Below are 26,481 nucleotides of genomic sequence, written 5' to 3'. Positions count from 1 at the left end.
GCTGCTTGCCTGGGGCCGGCCCTGCCGCCCTGCACTGCCTGCAGTGGCCATGACCATGGTCCATGACCGACAGACACACACACACGGGCCTACACGTAACACACCCCACAAAATACCTAATGTATGCATGCCATCGAGTAGGACGGCGTCGCGCGCCGAAAATAGCCGATCTGCAAGCTCACAGCGCGTCGCTGATGCCACGCGCTGTGAGCTTGCAGATCGGCTATTTCCCCCGGTCGTACCACCCACCCCGCCACTGATCACTGAGCAAGGAGGATCCGCTTTTAAGCCCTCCGAAGTTCTGCCTCCGCCCACCACCGCGAACACGTTATTTATTGTGTCTTCGAGGCAAAGAAAGAGGCAACGGACATCACAGTCAGTCACACGACACGGATCGCTTGCTGTGTAGCCTAGTAATACATATGTGTTGACCAGGCTGACCATGGATGGATGCAGCATGCGGGCGTCGTTGAGGCGGAGGAGACACGTTTAACGACGGATAATCATTTATGGAAATGGTCACACACATAACAAAAGGTGAGGGAATTTTAACTGTACTACAGTAGTAGTAGTAGTAGCAGCCAGCCTCATATAATTATGTGAATGATGGTTTCTGCCGTTTCCTGTTTTGTTCTGTTTGAGTGTTTTCCCTCTAGCGCTGATATTTGATCATCACAGTAGTTCAGAATAGATCTCTAACACACACCGTTGTGTGGTGTTATGTTTATGTTTTACAAAGCTATACGAAAAACAGACGCAATTAAGTAAAACTATAGCGAAACAGAGTGTTCACTGAGCGAACTATTTTATGTGTATATACAGTAGGTTTTACCGTTTTACTATTTTCCATTCGGGGTCCTCCTGGACCTCCTCCCTCCATACTGTACATGTTTCTCCCTTCTTTTTTTTTTAACTTTCTTTTCATAGAAGTGTATATTTGTACGTCTTTAAATGTTCTGATGAATTGAAAATGGAGGACCCTGATGTATAAACAAGTCTTAATTAGTTAATCATGGTTTCGTCCTCCTCAAAGTAGCAGTTTTTGTATTGACTTGTGCTTTTCGTTTGATATGTACCGGTACCCATTCTGCACACTGTCTGTCTCTGAAATAAAAATGTTCAATCAATCAATCAATCCGGGGCTATAGTGGGCTTGGTTCATACTGTCCATTGACAAGTATTGCAAGTATTGCATATAAGTCAGTGGTTCCCAAACATTTTCATGTCAAGGACCCCCAAATTGACACTAATTATCCCACGGACCCCCATTTGAAAAGATAGCCTATGCCAGGGAGTGATGACATGCATCAGTCTACGGACCCCCCATTTAATGGCATTTCTATCTCTGGGACCCTTATTCGAGAGATGACTTCCGCACACCCGGCTCAATAGGTCCTGGCAGAACAGCAAACGTTTTAAAGGAGGAGAGACCCACACACCGACACTTGCTGGTTCAAGAGGTTTATTTTGATAAGAGTCGTAGCGGCCTTTCGGCCTTCTTCAGGCATCTTATCTCTGGGACCCCAATTTATACTGTAAAATCAATGGTTCCATTTGTACACTCTCAGAGTTACAGACCCATGGCCTGGGCCGTGGCTCAGCGGTCCAGGCACCTTGGCTGGTAATCCAGTCTGGCAGCAAAGCTGCCAGACTGGATTATCCTGACAGCCTTTACTGCCACTGTCACCCCCCGTCTCTCTCCCCATTTCCTGCCAGCCTACTGTCTATCCCTCCAGAAAAAACATAAAATAAAAAGGCGAAAGCAAAAAAAGAAAAAAACATAAAAAAAGAGTTACAGACCCATACGGGTCCATTTGGTTCCAAACTATCATTTAGCATGGGAACTTCCTCAAGGACCCCTGGGGGTCCCCGGAACCCCTGGCCTAAGTGCTTGTGGTAATGTGGCAATATTTATTTAATGGCAGGTCCAGTGTGGATCTGACAGGTGAAAATAGGAGAGTAGAACAGCCCTAGCAGGCTGTTCTGGTCATGTCACTGTGTTGACCAATATGCTGCTGAAAAGATTCCAGACTCCACACAGAGGGCCATTCATTTCAGGACTTTCCCAAGTACTTGCAAGTTTCATACTAGACAAGTACTGTATTATTATTACACTCCTCTATAGTCTTGAGTCAGAGCCAGGCAGAAACAGACTAAGAGATACACCTGTAGGCTAACCCAAGATTTAAACTCTCAGAAGATGTATAGAACAAAGAGGAGATCCGGGCACACTTAATGTTAAAAGGAGGAAAACTTTATTGAACCGACATGTTTCTCAGAACCGACATGTATTAATTCAGGTCGTTTTTTATAAATTAAATCCAAAATAGTTTATAATATTTGGTAGTTGACATCAAGCAAGTATGAGAAATCAGGTGAACAACCCATTTAGGCCTGATGTCGAAATAAATAAAAAGTCTTCTGAAAGAATATATATTCAAAGATTTGTGCCACATTTTCACGATTTTTCAAAAATAGCAGACCTACACGCTCGTAGCGCGCCACTCGGTGGCGCACTATGAGTTTGTAGATCTGCTATTTTTCAATAGCTAAAGTATAACATAATGCTTAGTTAAAACACCAAAACGGGTTCCCGTCCAGAATGGGTTAAGAAAGATTCCATGGCACTCGGCTCAGTTAAGTATTAAGAAAGTCATGGCTTTCAGATTCAGCTTGGCAAAGAGAGCCTTCATCAGGGTCCAATGACATGACATTGGACCCTGATGAAGGCTCTTGAAATACGTTGGTCGTTTTTTTCTTTTTTTACTTTGCCAAGCTAAAAGCTTTTTAATACTCAACTGAGCCTATACTACTACAAGGGAAGGAACTTAAATGTGTTTACCTACTTTTGAACCCTCTACAATGAGCACCTGTTTTTCAAATTCTGATCACTACGGACCCATGCAGTGAATCCTCAATGCAATGTAAATAATATTTGTTAGTTGAGTTGATTATGTCCTCTTTTTTTGTCACGTTTTGTTGAAGGTTACAGAAGTCAATAAGGTGACATGGATATCAGTGACTGTAGTGCCACTACAGGGACTTGAGCGGAAAATGACCTGTAGGAATGGGCACCGAGGGACAAGTGACTACTGCTTCCAGATGGACCCCACCACCACCACCAGGGTCCCTGAGCAGGCGAATGGTGTGGAGATGGTGGCAGAAGCCATCAGCTATGACTGTGAGGAGGGGCCAAAGTGCAACCATGAGACCAGAGACTCAGTGCCCATGCAGGGGGCAGTCACGGCACCCGATGGGGGCTGGGGCTGGGTGGTGCTGGTTGCCAACATCCTTGTAATGGCTCTGACCCTCGCCTTCCCCTCCTGTGTGGGGATCTTCTACACAGATCTCCAGAATGAATTCCAGGCCACCAATAGCGAGACGTCCTGGGTGCCTTCCATTATGACATCGGTGCTTCATGCCGGAGGTACTGTACTTCCTAAGTGGGTCTAAGAACACATTTTTCCCCTTGAGAATGGTTGGCGCTTGAGCAGGCGCGTCACCCCCATTAACTGTGAGTACGTCGGTCGTGACACCCCCACTCTCACAGATAGCGGATTTCATCCCCCCACTTTTGTTCAGTGTTGGGCAGTAACTAGTTACTAGTAATATATTACTGTAATATTATTACTTTTCCCAGTAACGAGTAAAGTAAGGTATTACTCTGACAAAACGGTAATATATTCACTTTGTAAAATTAGCACATATTACATATTACTTTAATGTTTTTTGTTTTGTTGGCTGTTGGCTTGAAAACATTTTATTTAAAAGGTCGAGAGAGATTGCTGCTTTATTTTATAACCTTTTAGGGTGATTTGTGACTTCTTCTTAATAGTATTGTTCAAAACAATTGGATTCAGTTCTAAAAGAAGCTGACTAAACAGATTGTGTTGTTGTACATCCCTTTTTTGCGGGTGTGGGGGGCGCAAAAGTAATATGTAATATAATATAATATGTAATATATTAGTCTTGATTCCAAGTAATAAGTAATGTTATATAACTTTTTCTAAGGAGTAATAAGTAATATAATATCGCCAAACGGACGTCAGCAACAACTCCGTTTCCCCTCTTGGCCCATTTTAACGTTGACTGTGCCATTTTTGGCTGTGGCTTGATGGCCTGTTGCCTAATGCCTCACACTTGCACAACGTCTTGAATCAGCCAAATGAGTTCTACCCTAAGCAGTAAAGCTGAGACTTTGTCATATAAGATTTATTGGAGAATCATGAGTGTTGCCTGATGAAGGTCTGACGACCGAAACATGGCTCAATAAATCTAACTCAAGTGAAGACAATGTGCGGGATTCCTTTTTCTCTACTTCTCAGTTCCAGTTATCCGACGCACCTGTCCATTGTAGGTGTGCAGAAGGACTTTTTCTTATAGAATCATGAGTACAAAATAAAAGTTAGAAATCTCCAGGTTTTCATACAGAATAGCATAAAACACCAATGAACAACAGAAAAAACTGATTTATTTTTCTCTTTTCTTTTTTTCCCCAACTGCCTCTTTAGTTGTCCTGTCAGAGCTCGTTTACCAATAGTGCGCAATGAGGACGTTTGGAACTAAACGTCCTGAACAATAATATGATGCAGTGATGAAATGCGAGGCAAACCACAGTTTGATTTGTTGAGCAAACATCTGAGACTTAAGTGCATTTTAACAAGAGTTAATGGATTAAAACAAGCACACGTCATGACTCATGTGTGCATAGACATTCCACACACACCGTGATCCGCAAACTCAAACCTTTGTTCAATAACAGCTATACCTTGAACCTAATTGCGAGTATTTCTGTTACTGTAATAGTGTGTAGCTCTTTGTCCTCTAATGTGTATTTAACTAAAGCCCGTGTCATTATCTACAGGTCCTTTCTGCAGTGTGCTGGTGGAAAGGTTTGGTTGCCGAGCAACAGTTATGATGGGCGGAGTCTTGAGTGGATTTGGAATGATCGCTAGCTCATTCACCCATTCCATCATGCAGCTCTACGTCACCGCTGGGATCATTACAGGTCAGAGACCTTTGACAGAGATGCCATCAAAACACAGCTGATTGACTTGTTTGTTTTGTTTTTGTTCGCTAGAACAACAGTTACAGTATGCCAGTCTGGCTGATGTATCAGCCATTATTTGACCAGTATCAATCAACCTGGTGTCCCTGACGTCGCCTGACGTCGAAATTAAAAAAAGAAAAAAAGTTTTCTAAATCATGAAAAATTTCGGAAAGATTTGAGGCACATTTGAACGATTTTTCAAAAAATAGCAGACCTACAAGTTCATAGCGCGCCACTCGGTGGCGCGCTATGAGCTTGTAGATCTGCTATTTTTCAATAGCTAATAGCCAAAAGGGGTTCCCGACCAGAATGGGTTAAAATAGCAGCTCACAACACCTTACAACGTGTTTGGGTTGTGACGTGTTGCTATATATCTTTGAATAGGGCTTAAGTGGTAAAATAACCAAGTTGTTTTATCTATCAAAAAGATTTTTATTAGAATCTTTTGCTAATATTGCTCCCAAATACAAACTTTGATTGAGTCAAATACGTTTTTCAAATTGATTAGAAAACATTGCACTTGTAGTGGCCAAATCATCAATAATTGGTGGTCAAGGTCTTTCCAAAATCAGGATCAGCATCGGTCGGGCTCCCGGGTTCAATGTTAGAAAGGAGGTGCTCCAACATCTCAAGGAGGTGCTGTATTTTACTCTGGGCCTTTAAAAGAAGCAAATTATAATTTCCACTATTCTGAATGGTATAACACATTTTCACAGTATGACGTAAGAGCAAAATGGCCTCCAGGTGAATGTGGTCAATTGTCCATTGTGTCAGTTAGTTACTTGTCACTCTCATTATTCCAGGTCTGGGGTTCTGCTTCAGCTTCCAGCCCGCTGCGACCATTATTGGACATTACTTTGTACGTCGGCGCACGTTCGCCAATGCCATGTCCTCCACGGGCACGGCTCTCGGCCTGTGCACGCTGCCAATCCTGGGTAACTACCTCCACGCAGAACTGGGTTGGCGCGGAAGCTTCCTGGTCCTGGGCGCCCTCCTACTCAACTGCTGCGTCTGCGGAGCCCTGATGAGACCCCTGGAGCCCCCCAAGCGCCGCGGCCGGCCCCTGATGATGAACCACGACCCCCCTAAGCTCGAGGAAAAGGAGAAGGTTGGAGCGACGACAATGTCGAGCTACGTTTTGACCGTCCTGAACAAGCACATGGCCTTCGACTTGTTCCGCAAGAACCTGCGGTACCGCGCATTCACCATTGGCATCACCTGGATGATGCTGGGATTCGTGGTGCCACTGATATACCTAGTGCCGTACGCCACGGCCTATGGCATGTCGCAGGGCCAGGCTGCGCTGCTCCTCTCCATCCTGGGCGTCGTCAACATCGTGGTGAGGCCGCCCGTCGGCATCCTCTTCAACCTGCCCTTCTTCAAGGGCTGTCACGTCTACGTGTTTTCCGCGGCCCTGCTGGTGAACGGGCTCAGCAACTGCATCTGCTGCATCGGGCCCAGCTTCCCCGTACTGCTGGGCTACGTGGTGACATACGGACTGTCCATGAGCCTGGTGGGCTCGCTGTTGTTTACCGTGCTCATGGAAACGGTGGAGATGAGCCGCTTCCCCGCAGCGCTGGGCCTGATGGCCATCATGGAGAGCGTCACGCTGCTCATTGGCCCCCCACTGGCAGGTACTGTAAACACATCTTAGGGGCTTTAATAGAGTCAGATCAAGTGCACAGTCACACACATTCCCTGAATAGAGCGGACTTTGAAGTAGCGCTATTTTAAAGTCCTCCAGTCAAAAAAAACGTGTAGACCATTCTCCCTCCAGACCCCTAAAGCTGTGGATTGACCTCCCCTCAGGACTGCAGTCACCTCCCCAGAGTCCAGACTCCACCTCACCCCATAGCACTTTAGTTGTCTTACTATACTAGTTTGCACTCAATTGTTTTGACTGTGCGCTCCATTCTCATGACCTTTTATCATGTTGTTTATACCATGTAAGTCACTCATAATAATCATTATCGTCCTTTAAGCATTTAGCTAAATGCTTAAAGGACGATTTCACCACTTTTCAACCTATCTTTATATAATTGGTACTCACTAATGTTAATGATAAAATTGCAGTAGGTATTGGATGGAGCCCGCACACCATGGGTATAAGAAAGACGTTCTTTATTGAAAATTCTGACAACGTTTCGATCTATTTGATCTTCATCAGGTCATCAATGATAAAATTGCAAAAAACATTCCTACTCTGCCTGTGTCTCATAGGAGGGCTGTGGACAGTTCAGAAACCCGTCATCCAGTGACATCATCGTTAGGCAGATTTATTTTTTAAACAAGATTATTATCGCAAGAATGATGGCTTCCATTATAGCATGGTAACCTTTCAGGAATAGAAAGCCTGCAGTTTCTATTAGCTTGGATTCCCCATCGATGTTGTCACTGGAAGATGGGTTTCTGAACAGTCCACAGCAGTCCTATTGGCTCCGTTTGGAACCTCAATATCTACACTGCTACGCTTAACGCTTTAGCTCCGAGATGAGGTTCCGTCCCGTGATATCCCTGCCCAGGTCGAAATGGGGTCTGGCTGGGTCAAGCCCGTCCACAAACAGTGAATTAAACCACTTTGTTTCCAAAAAGTAAACGTATCAGAACCGAGATACAGTTGATAAACTTAGGGCCGGCACGTAAAATCTTTAGTCAGGGGTGAAACAACTGCTTAAATCAGGCTTTAAATAAAAAATAACACCCGTGTGAACTGAGTGGTGCAAGGTCTTATATAGACTGATCAGCTGTGGTCTGACGTAATGTCAGTGACCATAGTAACCATGCTAATTTTTTTGGTACGAACACGGGTACACGGGTACAAAGCCAGTTGTTGGAGTGGTTTGCACCACTCAAAAATGTAGTCCAGTCAACCCCCGTTCCCATGCGCAGTACTTCTTCCGTAAGATTGCATTGGGAAAACCGGGGAAAACATGGTACTGGCTGACAAACAACCGTTTTGTAAGCCTTCAAATTTTACATGCCAGCCTTACGTGTATCAACTGATATGTTTACCTTTTGGAAACAATACTGCGAAAAGGGTTTAATCCACTCTTTGTGGACGGCTCGACCCCATTTCGACCTGTGCAGGGATATCACGGGACGGAACCTCATCTTGGAGCTAAAGCGTAGCAGCGTAGATATTGAGCTACAGTCCTGTGAGACACAGAGTGAGGAGACAGAAATGGTGCTATTTTATCATGAACATTAGTGTGGACCAATTATATGAAGATAGGTTGAAAAGTTGTTCCTTTAAATTGTACATGGAAGTCAATGTGGAAGTCAATATACAGTCCTCGTCAGCAAAATAAAATGTGCACACTGCACAGGAATTTGCTGTGCACATAAAAGGCTGCACAAGAAGTCTAGAGTGTTCAGCAGTCCGCTCAGGGGAACAACTGAACTGGGTCTGAAGGGGGGCAGGGCTGGGGCGGTATTAGTTGCATTCAAAAGGGCAGACTCTCCTGTTTCACTGCAAATGTCATCTGTGCTTCCCTCACGTTCACACGGCCCATAAGAGTTCACGTATCGACCGCACAACAGTGCTTCAAGTCACAGTGTGATATTCATGTATTGTATGCTATTTGAATCATGGCACTTTTTGTTTGAGTAATTCCAAAAGTGGTAAAGGGGAAATGTTGAAAACGGGTGAGACACAGATGAAGAAGGGAACAGCGATTCTCCCTTGCGTGTGACTTTCTTTTCTACTGTTGTTACTAGTAATATTAATGAGCCCTGTGGTTGTTTTTTTTTAGGTGTCCTGGTGGACAGGACAGGGGAGTACTTCCATATGTTCGCAGTCTGCGGCGCCGTCGTGGCCTCGTCTGCCGTGTTCCTCATGGTGTCATTTTACTGGCTGGACAAGAGGGAAAAGCAGGCTTCGGAGCAGGGCGAGCCCGCGGCCCTGACCGAACCCTCGAAACCTGCAGCCGACACTGCTTCACACTGCGAGTACAGCAGTGTGCCCACAGAGGGAGACAAAGAGCAGGACTCTCGTGCGGAGCACGTCACCAGCAGCAGCATCTGAACGTGATCATCTTATATTACCTCACCTACCACGCCTACCACGCCGCATCAGACCTGAATCAAACACTGTTACCAAGCTGTTCACTTCATGCGTGTTTCAACTCCCTTCACACACACACACCATAAGGATGGAGCTCGGTACAACGTACGTACACTGTAGCACGTGTAGTACTGTACTGTATGCAAGCGTTTGAACGTTTGAGTATCTCTTGTGATTAGGGTGACCAGGTGTCCAGGACCAGGACAGTCCCTCATGTCCAAGACTTTTCAGGTGTCCCACAAATTGAGCCCCTGTCCCACATTGTGACCGGCAGGCATCAGTGTTCAAATAGTGCCCTAATAGTTAGTCCCCTAATAGTTGGCTTTCTGTTGTAAAGCTCCCTCAATTGTCTCTTTTCCTGAAGATGTGTTTGTAAGCCTATACATGAGAATAGGCTACAGTACCAAGTTGGCCATACCACCCATGGCCAAAATTAACATTTTAAATCAAAATGAAAGACACCAGAGGGGTTTAATAACAAAATTATAGGCAATACTAGACATAGGGTCGAATATGACATACGGCATTTTTTATAGCAACTTAAGTAATACGTTGCTATAACACCGACCTGTCCCACTTATCCCACACAAGCGATACTTCTGTCCCTCAAATGAACAGTTTGACTCTGGTCACCCTACTTGTGAATGACAACATAGTACCAGAAGAATTGTCCCCCATCCCTGGCCATTTGGTACTCCAAAGATGTTGAAACAAATGCTGCAAGTATAATTATAAATCTGAGACACACCAACACTACACACCAAAACAAACAGCGCTGTACGTTATAGTACGATATATATAGTACTGTATCATAATATGCTGCTAACCATGTGGATATGATGTCACAGTCCATTATCGAGTAGAACCAGCAATGTCTGTCTGTCTGTCCCTATGTTTAGGCTACCAACAGGGGGCGTTGTTGCACCACACACTTCAGACAAGGTCTGATATATACTACACACACACACACACACATACACTGTATGAAACGAAGCCATATCTTTAATTCAGTCACTCAACCGAACCGAGGAAAATAAGTCTACTTTCCTCTGACTTTAACCAATAAGCTGAACATGGTATTGTGTTTACAAGTTGCACCCAGTATAAGTGGGCAGTTTTAACAGTAACTCGTACACTGTAGTAACTCATACACTGTAGAGCAGATGATGTAAGAAAAGGAATGTCTACACTATACTGTAAACTAAACATACATGTTTATCAATCTGCATGCTTCTCTCATCCTTTCATGACAGTGCCTTTTTCTGTTATACCCCCTTATGAGTTGCGTTTGTACTTGAAAACAATCATTGGATAGGTTGTATTACTCAGAACCTCTGCATTTGTGTTTAAATAAGCATAAATGTTGTCATATTGCAATACAGTTTACATAGGGTTTGACCCATATTTCACGGTATTCTGCGCTTGCTTTTCGATGTGACATATGACTGAAAACTGAACATACAATATATACCTGTGTTTTAGCTGGTATGCCTGCGTATTCCAGGTAGGCCTATAAGTGAATATTACAATGATTAAAGGACCACTTCACCACTTTTCAACATCTCTTTATATAATTGGTCCTCACTAATGTTCATGATAAAATACCACAATTCTTTTCTACTCAGTCTGTGTCTCATAGGAGGGGCTGTGGGCAGTTCAGAAACCCGTCCACCAGTGACATCATTAGGCAGATTGTTTTAAACAAATATTTAGATTTGTCCACCAGTGACATCGATGATGTCACTGGTGGACGGGTTTCTGAACTGCCCACAGCCCTCCCATGAGACACAGACCGAGTAGAAAAAAATAATTGTGGCATTTTATCATGAACATTAGTGAGGACCAATTATATGAAGGAGTGTTGAAAAGTGGTGAAGTGGTCCTTTAAGGAGGAATACAATTCCTCATTATGAAATGACATTGAAAGTACATGATGGTGTGACAGTGTCTTCTCTGCAATTAAGTATTTTTGTAAGGGCTAGTATTACTTGGGCCAAATTATACCTTTCATATGAATGCATTATTTATACACTATGGGAAAATAAAGTAAATGCGTTTATAAAACATGTTTTCTTTGCATCACCAATTCACCATGCATTATGTTACGTGAGCTTTTCATCATTATGATCTAGTGCAGCGGTTCCCAAAGTGGGGTCCGGGGACCCCCAGGGGTCCTTGAGGGAGTTCCAGGGGGTTCCCAGCTAAATTATAATTAGGAACCAAATGGACCCTTATGGGTCTGTAACTCTGAGTGCACATTTTGTACAGTCTGAGTTAAATTAACATTGATTTTACAATATAAATTGGGGTCTCAGAGATAGAAATGCCATTAAAGATGGTTCAGTTCAGTAGCCTAATGCAGGTCAAACTGGGGGTCCTTAAAATTTGAGAATCACTGCTAAGCCGTAAAAATATTCTCTTATTGGGGTCCCTGGCACATCTTTTCAAATGGGGACCTATACTCAACATTTCTAACATAAAACGTTGGTGTACTCAACATGTCCAGGTTCACAATGGCAAGTAGACTAATATGAGGCAAAGTCCACTACTGCTTGGGAAAAGCTGTGAATGTCAGTCTATATTTTTATATTTGGGTCGATCTGGATTACATTAAAGTGACAATTTAACAACTTTTAATTCTTTGAAAAATAAAGAAATAATTTAGAAAAATAGATAAAGTGCACCTCGGTGTACATGCAGGTCTCCACCAGGGCAGGTCAGGTTGTGGCCTCCTGGTGGCGCTATAATAGGCCAATGTGAAAAGGGTGCCATTTCTACTTGCGCCTTGGATGGCAATTATTTGAGACATTTTGTTCCAAAAATGGGTTTTGCAAAAGTCCACCTGTAGGTGGCGCTATAACAGGCCAATGTGAAAAGGGTGGGCCTAGTAGGAAAGTCTGTGAAAGACTTCACGTAAATGGCACGCTGCTTTTTGTTCAAAACGGGCCAATCCTGCAAACTTTGAAAGCCAATGTTAGCCAATTAGGATGGAATATGAAATATCGGACAGATCCATCTTGAACACATGACTATATATATATAATCTTTATTTCAGACAGTAGTCCATATCACATAAGATCAATGTACAAAAAACAAAAAGACAAACATGGGAAAAGGATAAAAGCGAGCAATTAATACAATACAAGTACAGTAGTGCATATAAAAGTACTGACCTGCCTAATCAGCAGCAGGCTGCTGAGCCAGTGCTTACGCAGCCTGGTCGTGACCCGGTAACAGCTCTTCATAGGGTTCGTTAGTGCCACTATGATGCTGTTACAAGACACCTCCAGACGTTGCATAAAATTGTACATCAGTTTTCTTAACAAAGCATCACATGTGGGCACACCAACAGAAGTAAACAACTGACTGGCACTGTGCCACCTAGGAACATGTAGCAGTAACCTCATGGCATCGTTATGCCACTCTGAGCCGTTGCATGTTTTTTATTCTGTACGAGGACCATAGATGGTCTGTGTACAGAGGGGTGACATACGATCTAAACAGGGCACATTTTACGTCTACTGAGCACATAGAACATTTTCTTAAAAGCATATTGGCCTGAGCATGTATTTTGCGACACTGTCGCTGGATGTCACTGTCATCCCTGAGATCCTCAGAGAGGATATGTCCAAGGTATTTTAATTCCTTGGACACAGCTAGAGTGGCATCTGAGAGACAGAATGCTGGAAAGGTGGATTTCCTGTCCTCTCTAGATCGAACAATCATAATACAACTTTTTTTGGCATTATAAGTAATATCATGCTCTTTCAATAACTGTTGTAACCCTGCAGTATATGGGCTAAGTATAACCAGATCATCTGCGTACATGAGATGATTAATAACACTTTCCCCAACAATACAACCTGTTTTACAAGCATTTAACTGCCTTGATAGGTCATCCATATAAACATTAAATAGAAACGGGGATAGAATCCCACCTTGACGGACCCCATTGCCCACGTGAAATGGGATGGAGACCGCATTATCACATTTTACCTGGAAGGTTTGCTGGGCATACCAATAAATAAGAATTCTGACTATGTACATTTTAAAGTAGGAGTAAAAAACTTTTACTTTTGAACAACAGTAATGCATTACGCCGGGGCTCCACCGGGCGCGTCGCGTCACACGTGCGTGCGTCAAAAAACGAACCGGGGCAATTTTAATGCAGTCACGCAACGCAATTATGATCATTATTAATTAAACATTATTGTGATTTGTGATGAATGATTATGGACCAATTGTGACAGACATACCTGGCACTGGCCCATCTTGCAACTCTGCAAGCAATCTGTCAATTCCCGCACGAGCCTCCCTTCTTGCTTTTTTGCTCAGGCCAGTTAGAGCAGGGACTATACTCATGGAGTAGTAATACATCTCGTCTTCTTCTTTTGGGATATGTGGTTTTGGGTCAGCTGATTTTGGGTTTGAGCCTGGTGTGTCAAGTATAGACACACCAGACAAGTATAGGTGGTCAATACCAGATTGTGAGAACACTGACCCAGTTGACCGTAACCTCTTCTTTTTGGTTTGATTAGCGGTTACAAAGAGGCTGTACTCTGGGCCAGCATCTTCCGCCGCTGGGATGCGAGTGGTGGAGGTGGGATCCACTGGCCTGCTCTGTTCTGGCCTTGTTGAGGGGTTGTTGAGGGGCCTTGTTGAGGAGTCTTGTTGAGGGGCTGCTGTTGGCCTGTTCTGGCCTTGTTCTGGCCTTGTTGAGCGGACTGACTTCGACTTCTTTGATTTGTTCCGTGAAATCATCTCTAGGCTCAGGCTGTCATCTTCTTCCACTGGGATAGGAGTTGGGGTGTTGGATGTATGTTCTGACCTGCTTCCATGTGGGGAAACTCGTATCCCAGCAGAGGACGCTGATAGGGAATCGGGTGATTCCATATCAACTTCCTCTGCTGGAGTTGTAGATGTATGGTCAGGGGAAAAGGGACTTGATTCCAAGGTCAATAAAACTTCCTCTGCCTCTCTCAGCAACGTCTCTTCTGGACTTTGCTGAACTGATGGGTGGCTGCGCAGACTATTTATGGATCTGTGATATAAAAGAAACAAATAATTCACAATGTTACAATGCACACAAAAAGGATATCAAAACAAGTGGGCTGTGCACATCTGACAAAAGCATTAAAAACCACATGGCTACAGCATTTCGAGGACTTATAGTCCAGGAGCTAGGCCCAGCCCTCAAACTATTTTTTGATACCTTTTTTTCACTATTATTTCCTGTTAGCATATACCTTGGGGAAACTTTGACAGGAAAAGACTCGCTCACCGTATAGAAAATAGAAGTAAAACTCCTTAAACTGAGACTTAGGAAAATATTTTTTCTTTATTTTAACATGCTCATAAAGTGCTCGTGCTCAAAGTGCTCAAATAAAGAAAAAATATTTTCCTAAGTCTCAGTTTAAGGAGTTTTACTTCTATTTTCTATACGGTGAGCCAGTCTTTTCCTGTCAAAGTTTCCCTTATGTTTTTGAGACCACCGCTACCGTAGTCAAGTTTGGAAAGAAAAAGGACGAAGAAAGGCGCAACAGTTTTCTCAGTGCTTCAGCATATACCTTGGGCCATCTCAAAATGAAGGGACCACCCCCAACTCAGGCCGTTTGGTTTCAGGGGCTCTCAAAAACCCCTTTTTTGGTATATGTCTCTGGCAAAATTGTGTAATGGCAAATATTAATTCACTAAAATTACATAAATACACATGGAAGTGTGACATTTGGCATGAAGTATCCTGGCACATAGGGGTAAGTAGCAGAATAGGATTTTGGGGTTATGTTTCATTCCTTCCTGACTGCCAGTAGGCAGTAAACAATAGTGGAATATGCCTCTCGCGCTCCGCGCAGGTCGAGTCTTAATATAAACAAAGTAATGTGACGTGTAGGCTGCCCGAGTGCCCGTCAAGGGGCCAGTGAGGCTATTCAACATTGAAGCTCTGGGCCCTAGTGGTAGGAGGAGGGACGACAGGCGGACCTGTGGATTCATGACCGGGAAACCCCGTGCAGCTGGGCTTTAACATTGTGTCGTGACGTAGGACCATCACTCCAACGTCACTCAAATTTGAGGTCCGGAGGAGGGACTTCCGGCAGTCTTCCGGGTGCTTCAAAACGCCACTGAGCAACTTCCACTGACATGAATAGCTGGGGGGGCGGAGCTTCGCGCCAGTTCAGTCTCTATCCTTTTATATACTCTATGGTGCCCGTGCGTCCCGGCCTCTTTGAACTTCTCGCTACCTGACGTGAGTATCGTAGTACTTGTACGGTATTACCCGGCTGAGGATCGAACCCCCGGCCTTCCAGTCTCAGGGCGGACACTCTAACTACAAGGCCACTGAGCTGTTGATGATATCCAGGGCCCCTTACGGGTGTGCAACTTTGAGTGTACAAAATGGAACCAAATAGACCCATAACCATAAGGATTATGGGGGTCCTTGAAATTAAAACATTTTAGAGCCACTGTACTACACTATGTGGAACAGATCCTTAATTAGTATAGTTGGAACCAATTCATCTGTCTGCTGTATGGACAGAGTCGTGCGCCAAGTTACATCGGAAAAGGGTGACATGACAAACTCACTAACAAATGAAAAATCACACCCGTGTGAACTGAGTGGTGCGAGGTCTTATATAGCCTGATCAGCTGTGGTCTGATGTAATGTCAGTGACCATAGTAACCATGCTCATTTTTTGGGTCCCACGTACAGGTACACACACGTACAGGTACACACATACATAGACACAGACAAAGCTGGTTGTTGGAGTGGTTTGCACCACTCAAAAACTGACAAATCAGACATATGACAAACTCACTTCTAAATCTAAAGTTGACCTGACTCGCCTTCCTCCACGCTACTCTGCTCTGAAAAGAACCACCATTTATAACTTATACAAGCGAGCTGATGAATTCTGGAAAAAACAAAACCCTATGATGAAGGGCAGGGATGGTTGAAAACGAACAGGGTTTTGAATCGAGTGTGGTCCTCCTGCAGTCCAGTCCTACCAACCTCACTGGTTGATCTCCTTGTCACTGGAGAGCATCATGGACAAGAAGCGAGTTCTATATGAACATGATGCCTGATTGATGTGACTGTGCATTTTGTTCTGCATGGTGCAGGCTGGTCACAGGTCTGTACACTGTTGCCTGTGAGTACTCACTTGCCTGTGAGTGTGTACAGGGTGGAATACTGTAATGGATTGTGACTGTGTGTATTTTGTACTGTATAGTGCAGGCCATTCTATAATGTGTATACTGCCGTATACCATTGTTCATTACTGAAATTGTGTAGATTTCTTGTAAATTAAATAATGCAGATGTTTAACAATAATTTAAATCTTGGTCCATTTGGTTTCATTTTATTCTCTCAAGAGTTAAAGCTCTAATAAGGGTCCATTTGGTTACCAACTCTCCATCATTTAGCTTGGTACGTTAACTTGATCCAAACAAATATTTGTATATTATAGTATTTATATTATATTATAGTATTTACATTATATATAAATATAAAAAAATATACTTTTTACAGTATAAAGACTGTACAAACGTGAAGTAAACGTTCAAAACCACTGCTTTATAGTCTCTCTCCCTCCCTCTCTCTCTCCCCCTCCCTCCCTCTCTCCGTCTCTCTCTCTCCCGAGTGGTTAGCACCACTCAAAAATATAGCCACATATAGCCCTTTTGTGATGTACTTACTTTTTGCTCTTCGTATTTGAAGTCAGGAAACTTAGTTCTTTGTACCATTTTGGTGGGTTTCCTTTCTCTGCAGCACCTGATCCACTGGGCGTGGGCAGGTTCTTGTACCTGACAAAGGCGTCCCGTATTGACTTCCACCTGTCTCTACATTGCTTTTCTGTAATTAGAAAGGGGGGGTCAAAAACATGCCGTTTCAAATTAACACTTGACTGTGCTTATTTCTATCTCATTCTTTACAGATTCTTGGCAACTGGACACGACTTCGCAAGTCTGGCATTCAACTACCGTCTGGGCAGGCTAACTGTGGCAAACTGTGTCCACCAAACATGTCAAGCCTTTGTCAAGAGGATGATGCCAACACAGATGCCTACACCTACAGAGGACACATGGCTGCAGATGGCAGAAAGATTTGAACAGCGCTGGAACTTCCCACACTGTATTGGTGCATTAGATGGGAAGCATGTCCACATTCATGCACCCTATAATTCTGGAAGCATGTTTTTTAATTATAAAAAAACATTCTCCATCGTTTTGCTGGCCCTTGTCGATGCTGAGTGACTACCGTTTCCGCTATGTTCAAGTAGGAGATTATGGAAAAGGAAGTGATGGCGGCATCTACAAGAATTCTCCACTTGGGATGGGGATGCAGGCAGCAAGCATGTTCCTGCTGATGCCCCTTTGCCAGGGTTTGTAGATAGGCCTATGCCATACGTGATTGTGGGTGATGCGGCCTTTCCCCTGAAACCGCACCTAATATATAGGTAAAATATAGACCGCCAGAAGAGAATATATAACTACAGGTTGTCTCGGGCACGTATGGTGGTGGAGTGTGCCTTTGGCATACTTGCGGTGAGGTGGAGAGTATTCCACACCAAAATACACATGAAGCCTAACAACGTAGATCAGGTCATCCTTGCTGCATGCCTCCTCCACAACTATCTCACCCACCCCCGTGAGATCCGGGCCTTCATGAGGGAGGTGGAGGAGAGAGGATTGGCCCTCCAACAAGCCACCAACATTAGTGTATGTAGGGAATAGAAATTCAAGAGAGGCCTTAGAAGTTAGGGACGATTTCTGTCTCTACTTTAACCCTGCAGAGGGCAGTGTGCCATGGCAGGAGAGAATGGCGTGCCAGGAATACTAGGCAACCTTTGGAATTAATTGGAAGGAAGGAATTTGGAACTAATTATTGACATATGACTACATTGGGGTGAACAAGGTTCAAATTAAAAAGCAAACTAGATAAAGTGCCCCTCGGTGCACATGTCTCCACAAGGATTATAGCGTTTGTGATATTGTGAAGCAGACAGGTCCGTATTGATCACATGACTGTAGAGATAGTGTGTAACTATTTGCGTGATGTATGGATAAAATCTGTATGAGTAATATAAAGAAATGTGTTTTGCAAAAATCAGCCTCATGGTTGCGCTACAGGCCATTGTGGAAAATTTGGGGAAGGGTCCATTTGGTTCCAAACTATCATTTACCTGGAACTCCCTCTAAGGACCCCTGGGGGTAGCTGGACCCCACTTTGGAACCACTGCTGCATTAGGAGATGAGAATCTGTGCACTTCACATGGGTGTGATTTTTTTTTCACCCGGCCTGACTGTCATTCTAATCAATGACGATTTGTAAATAGTTGTAAATAATGTTGTAAATGGTTAGAAATGCAACATATTTTGTTTATGTTTAATGAAATGAGTGCACTCAAGTTAAGTAGTTAACAGAAAGTTAATAAAAGTGTGCTTGTCACAAACAAGTTTGTGGTGATAATATAATTTCACTTTTGTGTACAGTTGAATGGACAAGTTGTTGGTCACTGTTGTTCATGTAGGCTATGAGATCAAATGACAGAAAAATAAATAATCGTAGGCCTATGTTCATTGGATACACCAAGTAAGTAACTAATAATGCTAGTGCATTTATATTGTTTGTAGAAATGTGTTTAAACTTTGTCAACATACCTGTGTGGCCGAGCAAAACCGCAATGGCAGCAAACGACTCTGAAGTAATCTTCCTGTACATAGGATGTCTGAAATCATATAAATGAGGCCTTTTCTCGACCTCATAAATTAAACGATACTCATCGATTTCCAATTTCGGCAATTTCGGTAATTTCCCCATAGCTGCAGAGTAGCGAGCAACAACCATAAACAACGTGACATAAACTTTAGAATGGTACTAGGACCCAAGAGGTGTCCAAACGGTTCCTGAAGAAATATATTGATTTTATTATTAGCTTGCAGAAAAAAAACACATAAAAGCAGGTTTCAATGCAAGGTCTACGAAGAGTATTTAAAAGCCTGTGGCTTGTTTCCATTGGGGTCCACAATATTTTAGATATTCACATTTAGCATTTTTAATTGATTACAAGAGGACCCCAAAGTAAAAATACTCTATATGGAGGCAATATACGCGCGTATGGGGCATACGCACGTAAAAAAAATAGAACCGATCCTATTTTTAGAGCACGCGTAGGATGGCCCGCGGTATTCCGTGCGTCTGGCGTAGCTGGTATCATTGACATATATTGGTCCTATCCAAACGCGCTGTACGCGCGCAGTAAACGCATACACTGAATTGAAGAGGTGTCGAGCAAGGCCTTATAAAACATTAATGGCCCTATCTTGGGCGCCTTACCCTTTATCCCTAAACTTCTTTGCCATACTGTAGCCTACTATCTTGAAAAACATTTTGATGAATTGAACATGGTGGACCCTCTTGTAAACAAGTGTAATGCTTAATTGGGTCGTCCACTCACAGTTAAACTCTTAGCCTGCCGCCATTAATTAATCCCTCGATTGCGTATTGCCATGGTTTAATCACGCGTGACACTTACTTTGAAGAGCCAAATATCCGTAATCGCATTTTACTATGAAACCATTCCGTGTGTGTTGACGAAGCTGGTGCTCGTTCTCTCGGTCGGTGGTGGAAAAAGTGGACCGCGAGTATCACAGCGCCTGCTACAGGCCGTTGAAAACGCTTGTCTGGGACAAAGCGTCCTCTGCAATGTCGCTTCTGTGCATAGAGTATATATATAATAGAGACTGAACTGGCGCGAAGCTCCGCCCCCCCAGCTATTCATGTCAGTGGAAGTTGCTCAGTGGCGTTTTGAAGCACCCGGAAGACTGCCGGAAGTCCCTCCCAGGACCTCAACTTTGAGGTCCTGAGTGACGTAGGGCAACTGAGCGCTCAACGTTAAAGCCCAGCTGCACGGGGTTTCCCGGTCATGAATCCACGGGTCCGCCTGTAGTCCCTCCTCCTACCACTAGGACCCAGAGCTTCAACGTTGGAAAGTCTGCCTGCCCCCTTGCTTCTGTGAGATAAAGCCGTCTGAAAACAGAGCCGACAATGTTAGTGGATGCGCGCGCATTTTCAAAATGGCCGCGCCCATTGTGTCAGAAGCATAACAAAGCTAACTGACGGTAGATTTCGATACGATCGTATTAAAACATGCATTAATGAATACATCGCTGTTAAAACGGCTTTTCCGTTTGTGGCAGGCTACAAGATTCTACGTTTTAAAATTCCTATGTTCCTGGCGGGTAAACGATTAACAGTCTTTGTATTGAGTTTGTGCTTGAAATGTACTGTAATTCTGCAAACTGTTAATAAATATTTCAATCAATCAATCAATTTCAAAATGAAATAGTTCAACTAGCTGATCTACATCAACACATTGTGAGCCGATTGGCTATTTGAACTATTAAAAAAAAAAAATGCAAATGTACACTATTCTCTGAACTATTTGCCTCTGACTGCTCTTTTTTCCCAACTCCCCTTTGATTGATTGATTGAAATATGTATTAACAGTTTGCAGAATTACAGTACATTTCAAGCACAAACTCAATACGAAGACTGTTAACTGAGTGGACGACCCAATTAAGCATTACACTTGTTTACAAGAGGGTCCACCTTGTTCAATTCATCAAAATTGAACACCCTTAGACACCAGCACTAGCTTCAGTGTTCAAATCTCATCCAGTCATGGCTGACTCAGTCTGGGAAGCTACTTTAGTTTCAAGCTACATACATTTGAGCTGAAGTTGGCCTCTCCTGTAGGAGATCCCATATATACATTTACCGCTCTTGTGTGTTGAGTCGAAAACTCTTGTTAAGCACTTTTTAACCCATTCAGGCCTGACGTCGAAATTAAAAAAAAAAAGTTTTCTAAATCATGACAATTTTCGGAAAGATTTGAGGCACATTTTAACGATTTTTCAAAAATAGCAGACCTACAAGTTCATAGCGCGCCACTCGGTGGCGCGCTATGAGCTTGTAGATCTGTTAGGGTCCATGCTTTTACCTTTAACCTACAAGTAGTCTCCCCCTAATGGAATGAAAATAAATGTGAGCCCTGTTCACACTTAGGCTAGCGTAATGATTAATGCATTCAGTACAAGTATAGTGTTCAGACCAGACCACAGTACAGTAGCTCAGAGACCTAATGCCATCATTCCAATTGTATAAATTATATTTAGTTTACTTGCTTAAAACCTCTTGAGCCCCAATCCCCCGTCGGTGGGAGCAGAGGCTTTCCACCTCATGAACAGCTCTCAGTGGGTAAATGGGGCTGGTCAAGGTCTTTGGTTCCAACTCCGATATTTTTGATTTTCCCTCCTGGACCCCCTGGGGTTTAAGAGGTTAAATAACATGCTCTATAAAGATTTTAATTAGTACATTGAATAGGCTACTATTACTCCAATACTATAGTAATCCAGCACTTTAACTCAAGTACAAATTTGACTGAGCAACTGTCACTTGTAGTTTTGCTGCTGGGGTTGAGTAGCCTATACTTTGTCCACCACTAATAACAGATAGAACAGGCTAAGATGATAATAACCGAAACAAACAAATTCCTTGGGCCAGGTATTAAAACTTTTAATATACAGTATATCTACTGGTATCTGTATTTTCTTTCAGTATGGTTTGTGTACAACAGCGTCGCCCTCCGTGCATGTCTATGTGTATGTGAGTGTAAGCAAAACAAGACTCAGCAGCAGGTAGAGTAGGCTGGCAGAATGTGTTATGCTGGCAGAAGGTGCTGTTGAATTCTGCGCAGCAGTTTGCGCAGCAGTTTGCGCAGCAGTTGTCGTAGTTGTAGTTGTTGTCGTAGTTGTAGTTGTTGTCGTCTTAGAGTTGCACTTATCCCGTTCACAACAGCTTGGTTCGTAGCCAAGAGCTGGGAGTTCCCAGAGCGAATAAAATACACTACTGCTGCGGGCTAGGGTCCCAAGAAGTTTGTCGAGTTGGATAGCACACAGGTTTGCAGATGCACAGCCAAAAAGGCCTATAGGGCTGTGTGGCACTACAGTTAAACAAAAAAGAAAAACGTTTTCACGTTCACATTAGCACAATCTTTATCAAACTTTAAGTTTAAGTCCATTTGTTGATGCATGAGTTTCAGTTTATTTCCCATTCCTTCAACATTCCCTGCAAACTACTCAGATCTTGATGTTGCTTTCAACAGTCATGTATTTAATGCATAAGTCAGAGTACTGTTATTTTGTAAGTACCAACTGTTTATGTCAGTACATCATAAAACTGACCAAAATGTTTATATTTCTGGGAGAATAATTTCTGAGTTATTAGTTATAACACAGCATGGATCTTGAAGTGAGAGCTCAACACAACTTGAGTCTGTCCCTGTTACACTTTCCCTGTTTATTCAGGTTGTCTGAAATAATAATCTGTGTACTAATAAGCCTTACCGGAGGACATACACCGGTCCTCAATTCCCACACATTGTACTATGTTGTAGCATTCAGTGTCGCTCTGGCTGTCACAGGAGTAGCATTTCAGCCCATTATTCTGTGGAGTAGGAACTGAAAAGCGAGCAGATCATTATTCTATATATTTATTTTAGACTGAGATTAAATATGCACTGTGCAAATCAACTGTTGATTAATCCAGGCTGCTGACAGTTTAAAATTATTTAAAAGATTTAAATTTATTTAATAGATTTAAAAAAGTTAAAAAGATTATTTGCGTTGATAATATGTATGCGTACGTACATTTAATACATCTGGATTTAAACATACATGTGTTGCAGCATGATTTTAATTCAGTCTCAACTTTGTAAAGGCGGTAAACTGTACAATAAAGCTGAAATGAATAAATATGGAAATCAGACCTAGTTCTAACCTCTTTTTCACACATAATTTTTTTTGATTGCAATGATAGTGTGAACAAATTTACATACCAGTCAATGTCTCAGAATTACAGCCATCTTTATCACAACAGAAAACGGATGCAAATCCAGCCCCCCATCCCAGGTTAGCTGAAACATGTGTGATGCCAGTCTCGCAGGTGTCAGCTGTTACACATTGCTTGAATGTATGGTTATTAACTGGGCTGTCCGTCCCTGTCATTTCTGATACACAAAACGAAGCCAATATTTAATAATGTAATAATGTAAGTCATGCATGTCATTATAAAAAATCACACCCGTGTGAAGTGGTGCAACTCCGTGTGGGGGTCCCTGGGGGGGGGGGTTCCCACAGGAACGACCCAGGGTGCTGGCCGGATTCCGGCGAGCCACCCCGTCTGAAACGGTTGAGAAATGAGAGTTACCGTGTGGGGGTCCCTCTACTGTACCCTCCACTGTACTGTACTGTACTGGCACACCCGAAATCACCATATATATATATATATATACAGTTAATATGTGCGTACGTTTGTGTTTGTGTTGAAAAACAACCATGCTGTTTTCGTGCTCAGACGCACCCACCCAGCCACCCACACACACAGTCACTTAAGGAAGTGTTTGCACCACTTAATAAAAATAACAGAAAAAAAAATAAAAGTTAAATATTACCTTCTAGAGTAGCTGATAGACAAAGCTGGTTAGCAGCAGAACAGTTTACCAAGACTTCGTTTCTGCACTCGGCGTCAGTGCAGTTGTAACATTGCAGTGCATCAGCTGCATTGAGGAACATTAGATTCATAATATGTACAATGCTAACAACTTGAACTGCTAAGTTTATTACCTTGTAATATTTGAATTAATTTTCATAGTTTTTCACAGCACAAAATGTCATTAATATTGTCAAATAAATGTAAGAAATTGCACTTGTAGTTGTAGTTGTAGTTGTTGTCGTAGTTGTAGTTGTTGTCGTCTTAGAGTTGCACTTATCCCGTTCACAACAGCTTAGTTCGTAGCCAAGAGCTGGGAGTTCCCAGAGCGAATAAAATACACTACTGCTGGGGGCTAGGGTCCCAAGAAGTTTGTCGAGTTGGCTAGTAATAGCACACAGGTTTGCAGATGCACAGCCAAATTGGCCTACAGGGCTGCGTGGCACTACAGTTAAACAAAAAAGAAAAACACATTAGCACAATCTTTATCAAACTTTTCAAGTTTAAGTCCATCTGTTGATGCATGAGTTTCAGTTCATTTCCCATCCCTTCAACATTCCCTGCAAACTACTCAGATCTTGATGTTGCTTTCAACAGTCATGTATTTAATGCATAATTCAGAGTACTGTTATTTTGTAAGTACCAACTGTTTATGTCAGTACATCATAAAACTGACCAAAATGTTTATATTTCTGGGAGAATAATTTCTGAGTTATTAGTTATAACACAGCATGGATCTTGAAGTGAGAGATCAACACAACTTGAGTCTGTCCCTGTTACACTTTCCCTGTTTATTCAGGTTGTCTGAAATAATAATCTGTGTACTAATAAGCCTTACCGGAGGACATACACCGGTCCTCAATTCCCACACATTGTACTATGTTGTTGCATTCAGTGTCGCTCTGGCTGTCACAGGAGTAGCATTTCAGCCCATTATTCTGTGGAGTAGGAACTGAAAAAGCGAGCAGATCATTATTATATATATTTAGCTTAGACTGAGATTAAATATGCACTGTGCAAATCAACTCTGTTGATTAATCTTGGCTGCTGACAGTTTAAAATTATTTAAAAGATTATTTAAATGTATGTAATAGATTTTAAAAAGTTAAAAAGATTATTTGCGTTGATAATACATTTGTGTATGCGTACGTACATTTAATAAATCTGGATTTAAACATACATGTGTTGCAGCATGATTTTAATTCAGTCTCAACTTTGTAAAGGCGGTAAACTTTGTACAATAAAGCTGAAATGAATAAATATGGAAATCAGACCTAGTTCTAACCTCTTTTTCACACATACATTTTTTTGTGTGAACAAATTTACATACCAGTCAATGTCTCAGAATTACAGCCATCTTTATCACAACAGAAAACGGATGCAACTCCAACCCCATGGTATAGGTGAGCTGAAACATGTGTGATGCCAGTCTCGCAGGTGTCAGCTGTTACACATTGCTTGAATGTATGGTTATTAACTGGGCTGTCCGTCCCTGTCATTTGTGATACACAAAACGAAGCCACTATTTAATAATGTAATAATGTAAAAGTCATGCATGTCATTATAAAAAAATCACACAGTGTTGGAATGCTGTGTGCGCACGCACACACCAAAGCGCCGGGAGCTGGCACTTTGGTGTAGGCAGGCACAGATAACAAGGAAGTAATACAACATTTTAAAATGTATAATTTGCCTCTGTCTGGTATAGCTGCTGAAGCTAATCCAACAAAAATGAGGATGCAGCGAAGGTGCAACAAAAATGAGGATGCAGCGAAGGACACACACACACACACACACACACACACACACACACACACACACACACACACACACACACACACACACACACACACACACACACACACACACACACACACACACACACACACACACACACACACACACACACACACACACACACACACACACACACACACACACACACACACACACACGATAAAGGGCACAGGTCTCCACCAGGGCAGGGTGCCGGCCGGATTCCGGCGAGCCACCCCGCGTCTGAAACAGTTGAGAAATGACAGTTACCGTCCCTCTACTGTACCCTCCACTGTAGCCTACTGTACTGTACTGGCACACCCAAAATCACCATATATACAGTTAATATGTGCGTGTGTTTGTGTGTGTGTTAGGTTGCGCACAGGTGGTGAAAAACAACCATGCTGTTTTCGTGCTCAGACGCACCCAGCCACCCACACACTAAGGCTGTCCCCAAACATTCAAGGTTCGAATGTTCGCTCGTTAGGGTTGGCACTCGAATCTTAATTAATGGGCTTGAACCATTCGTTTTTTTATCGTGTTAACAAATTTACATACCAGTCAATGTCTCAGAATTACAGCCATCTTTATCACAACAGAAAACGGATAAAACTCCAACCCCATGGTATAGGTGAGCTGAAACATGTGTGATGCCAGTCTCGCAGGTGTCAGCTGTTACACATTGCTTGAATGTATGGTTAACTGGGCTGTCCGTCCCTGTCATTTCTGATACACAAAACGAAGCCACTATTTAATAATGTAATAATGTAAAAGTCATGCATGTCATTATAAAAAATCACACCCGTGTGAAGTAAGTGGTGCAACTCCGTGTGGGGGTCCCTGGGGGGGGGGGGGTCCCACAGGAACGCACCCAGGGTGCCGGCCGGGAGCCACCCCGCGTCTGAAACGGTTGAGAAATGAGTTACCGTGTGGGGGTCCCCCTACTGTACCCTCCACTGTACTGTACTGTACTGTACTGGCACACCCAAAATCACCATATATATACAGTTAATATGTGCGTATGTTTGTGTTTGTGTTGAA

At 42.9% G+C, this 26,481-nt stretch overlaps 2 protein-coding genes and 2 long non-coding RNA genes across 6 annotated transcripts; 1 reads left to right on the top strand and 3 right to left on the bottom strand.

Moving 5' to 3' along the window:
- The first annotated feature begins 391 nt into the window (after window positions 1-391).
- slc16a5a (solute carrier family 16 member 5a) lies at window positions 392-10,764 on the top strand. 2 transcript variants are annotated; one of them, XM_079493409.1, is made up of 5 exons: window positions 392-537; window positions 2,993-3,427; window positions 4,865-5,008; window positions 5,854-6,684; window positions 8,803-10,764. In XM_079493409.1, exons 1-5 carry the CDS (start codon window positions 510-512, stop codon window positions 9,072-9,074), a joined length of 1,710 nt encoding a protein of 569 aa, XP_079349535.1. In that variant the 5' UTR covers window positions 392-509; the 3' UTR covers window positions 9,075-10,764. The 2 variants fall into 2 exon arrangements, with proteins under 2 accessions (XP_079349535.1, XP_079349536.1); XM_079493410.1 differs by having other exon boundaries at window positions 2,986-3,427.
- Window positions 10,765-13,118: 2,354 nt separating this feature from the next.
- LOC306915792 (uncharacterized protein) lies at window positions 13,119-18,887 on the bottom strand. Of its 2 annotated transcripts, none has more exons than XM_079493420.1 (3): window positions 18,774-18,881; window positions 16,809-16,965; window positions 13,119-14,154 (listed from the first exon to the last, which is right to left on the bottom strand). In XM_079493420.1, the coding sequence occupies exons 1-3, from the start codon at window positions 18,832-18,834 to the stop codon at window positions 13,344-13,346; spliced, it is 1,029 nt and encodes a 342-aa protein (XP_079349546.1). In that variant the 5' UTR covers window positions 18,835-18,881; the 3' UTR covers window positions 13,119-13,343. The 2 variants fall into 2 exon arrangements, 1 of the variants encoding a protein (XP_079349546.1); XR_013788879.1 differs by having other exon boundaries at window positions 13,604-13,665; window positions 18,774-18,887.
- Window positions 18,888-21,965: 3,078 nt separating this feature from the next.
- On the bottom strand, window positions 21,966-23,732 carry LOC306915799. Its single transcript, XR_013788881.1, has 4 exons — window positions 23,627-23,732; window positions 23,012-23,182; window positions 22,521-22,634; window positions 21,966-22,117 (listed from the first exon to the last, which is right to left on the bottom strand). It is a non-coding gene; the product is annotated as an uncharacterized lncRNA (long non-coding RNA).
- Window positions 23,733-23,921: 189 nt separating this feature from the next.
- On the bottom strand, window positions 23,922-25,131 carry LOC306915800. The gene is made up of 3 exons (XR_013788882.1): window positions 24,995-25,131; window positions 24,503-24,616; window positions 23,922-24,109 (listed from the first exon to the last, which is right to left on the bottom strand). It is a non-coding gene; the product is annotated as an uncharacterized lncRNA (long non-coding RNA).
- Between the last annotated feature and the right edge of the window lie 1,350 nt (window positions 25,132-26,481).

Source organism: Electrona antarctica, assembly GCF_951216825.1.
Source record: "Electrona antarctica genome assembly, chromosome: 22".
Taxonomy (NCBI): Eukaryota; Metazoa; Chordata; class Actinopteri; order Myctophiformes; family Myctophidae; genus Electrona; species Electrona antarctica.
The sequence above is the reverse complement of the archived record's forward strand: the minus strand, read 5'-3'. Positions and strand labels throughout refer to the sequence as shown.

Bases quoted from the DNA above. Each gene is read 5' to 3' on its own strand.
- slc16a5a (XM_079493409.1), top strand. From the start codon at position 510: ATGGAAATGGTCACACACATAACAAAAG. The intron at 5,009-5,853 runs GTCAGAGACCTT...TCATTATTCCAG, and splicing joins CACCGCTGGGATCATTACAG to GTCTGGGGTTCTGCTTCAGC. The intron at 6,685-8,802 runs GTACTGTAAACA...GTTTTTTTTTAG, and splicing joins CATTGGCCCCCCACTGGCAG to GTGTCCTGGTGGACAGGACA.
- LOC306915792 (XM_079493420.1), bottom strand. From the start codon at position 18,834: ATGTACAGGAAGATTACTTCAGAGTCGTTTGCTGCCATTGCGGTTTTG. The intron at 16,966-18,773 runs GTATGTTGACAA...TTCTAATTACAG, and splicing joins GGTTTTGCTCGGCCACACAG to AAAAGCAATGTAGAGACAGG. The intron at 14,155-16,808 runs GTAAGTACATCA...TTTATATCACAG, and splicing joins TCAAATACGAAGAGCAAAAA to ATCCATAAATAGTCTGCGCA.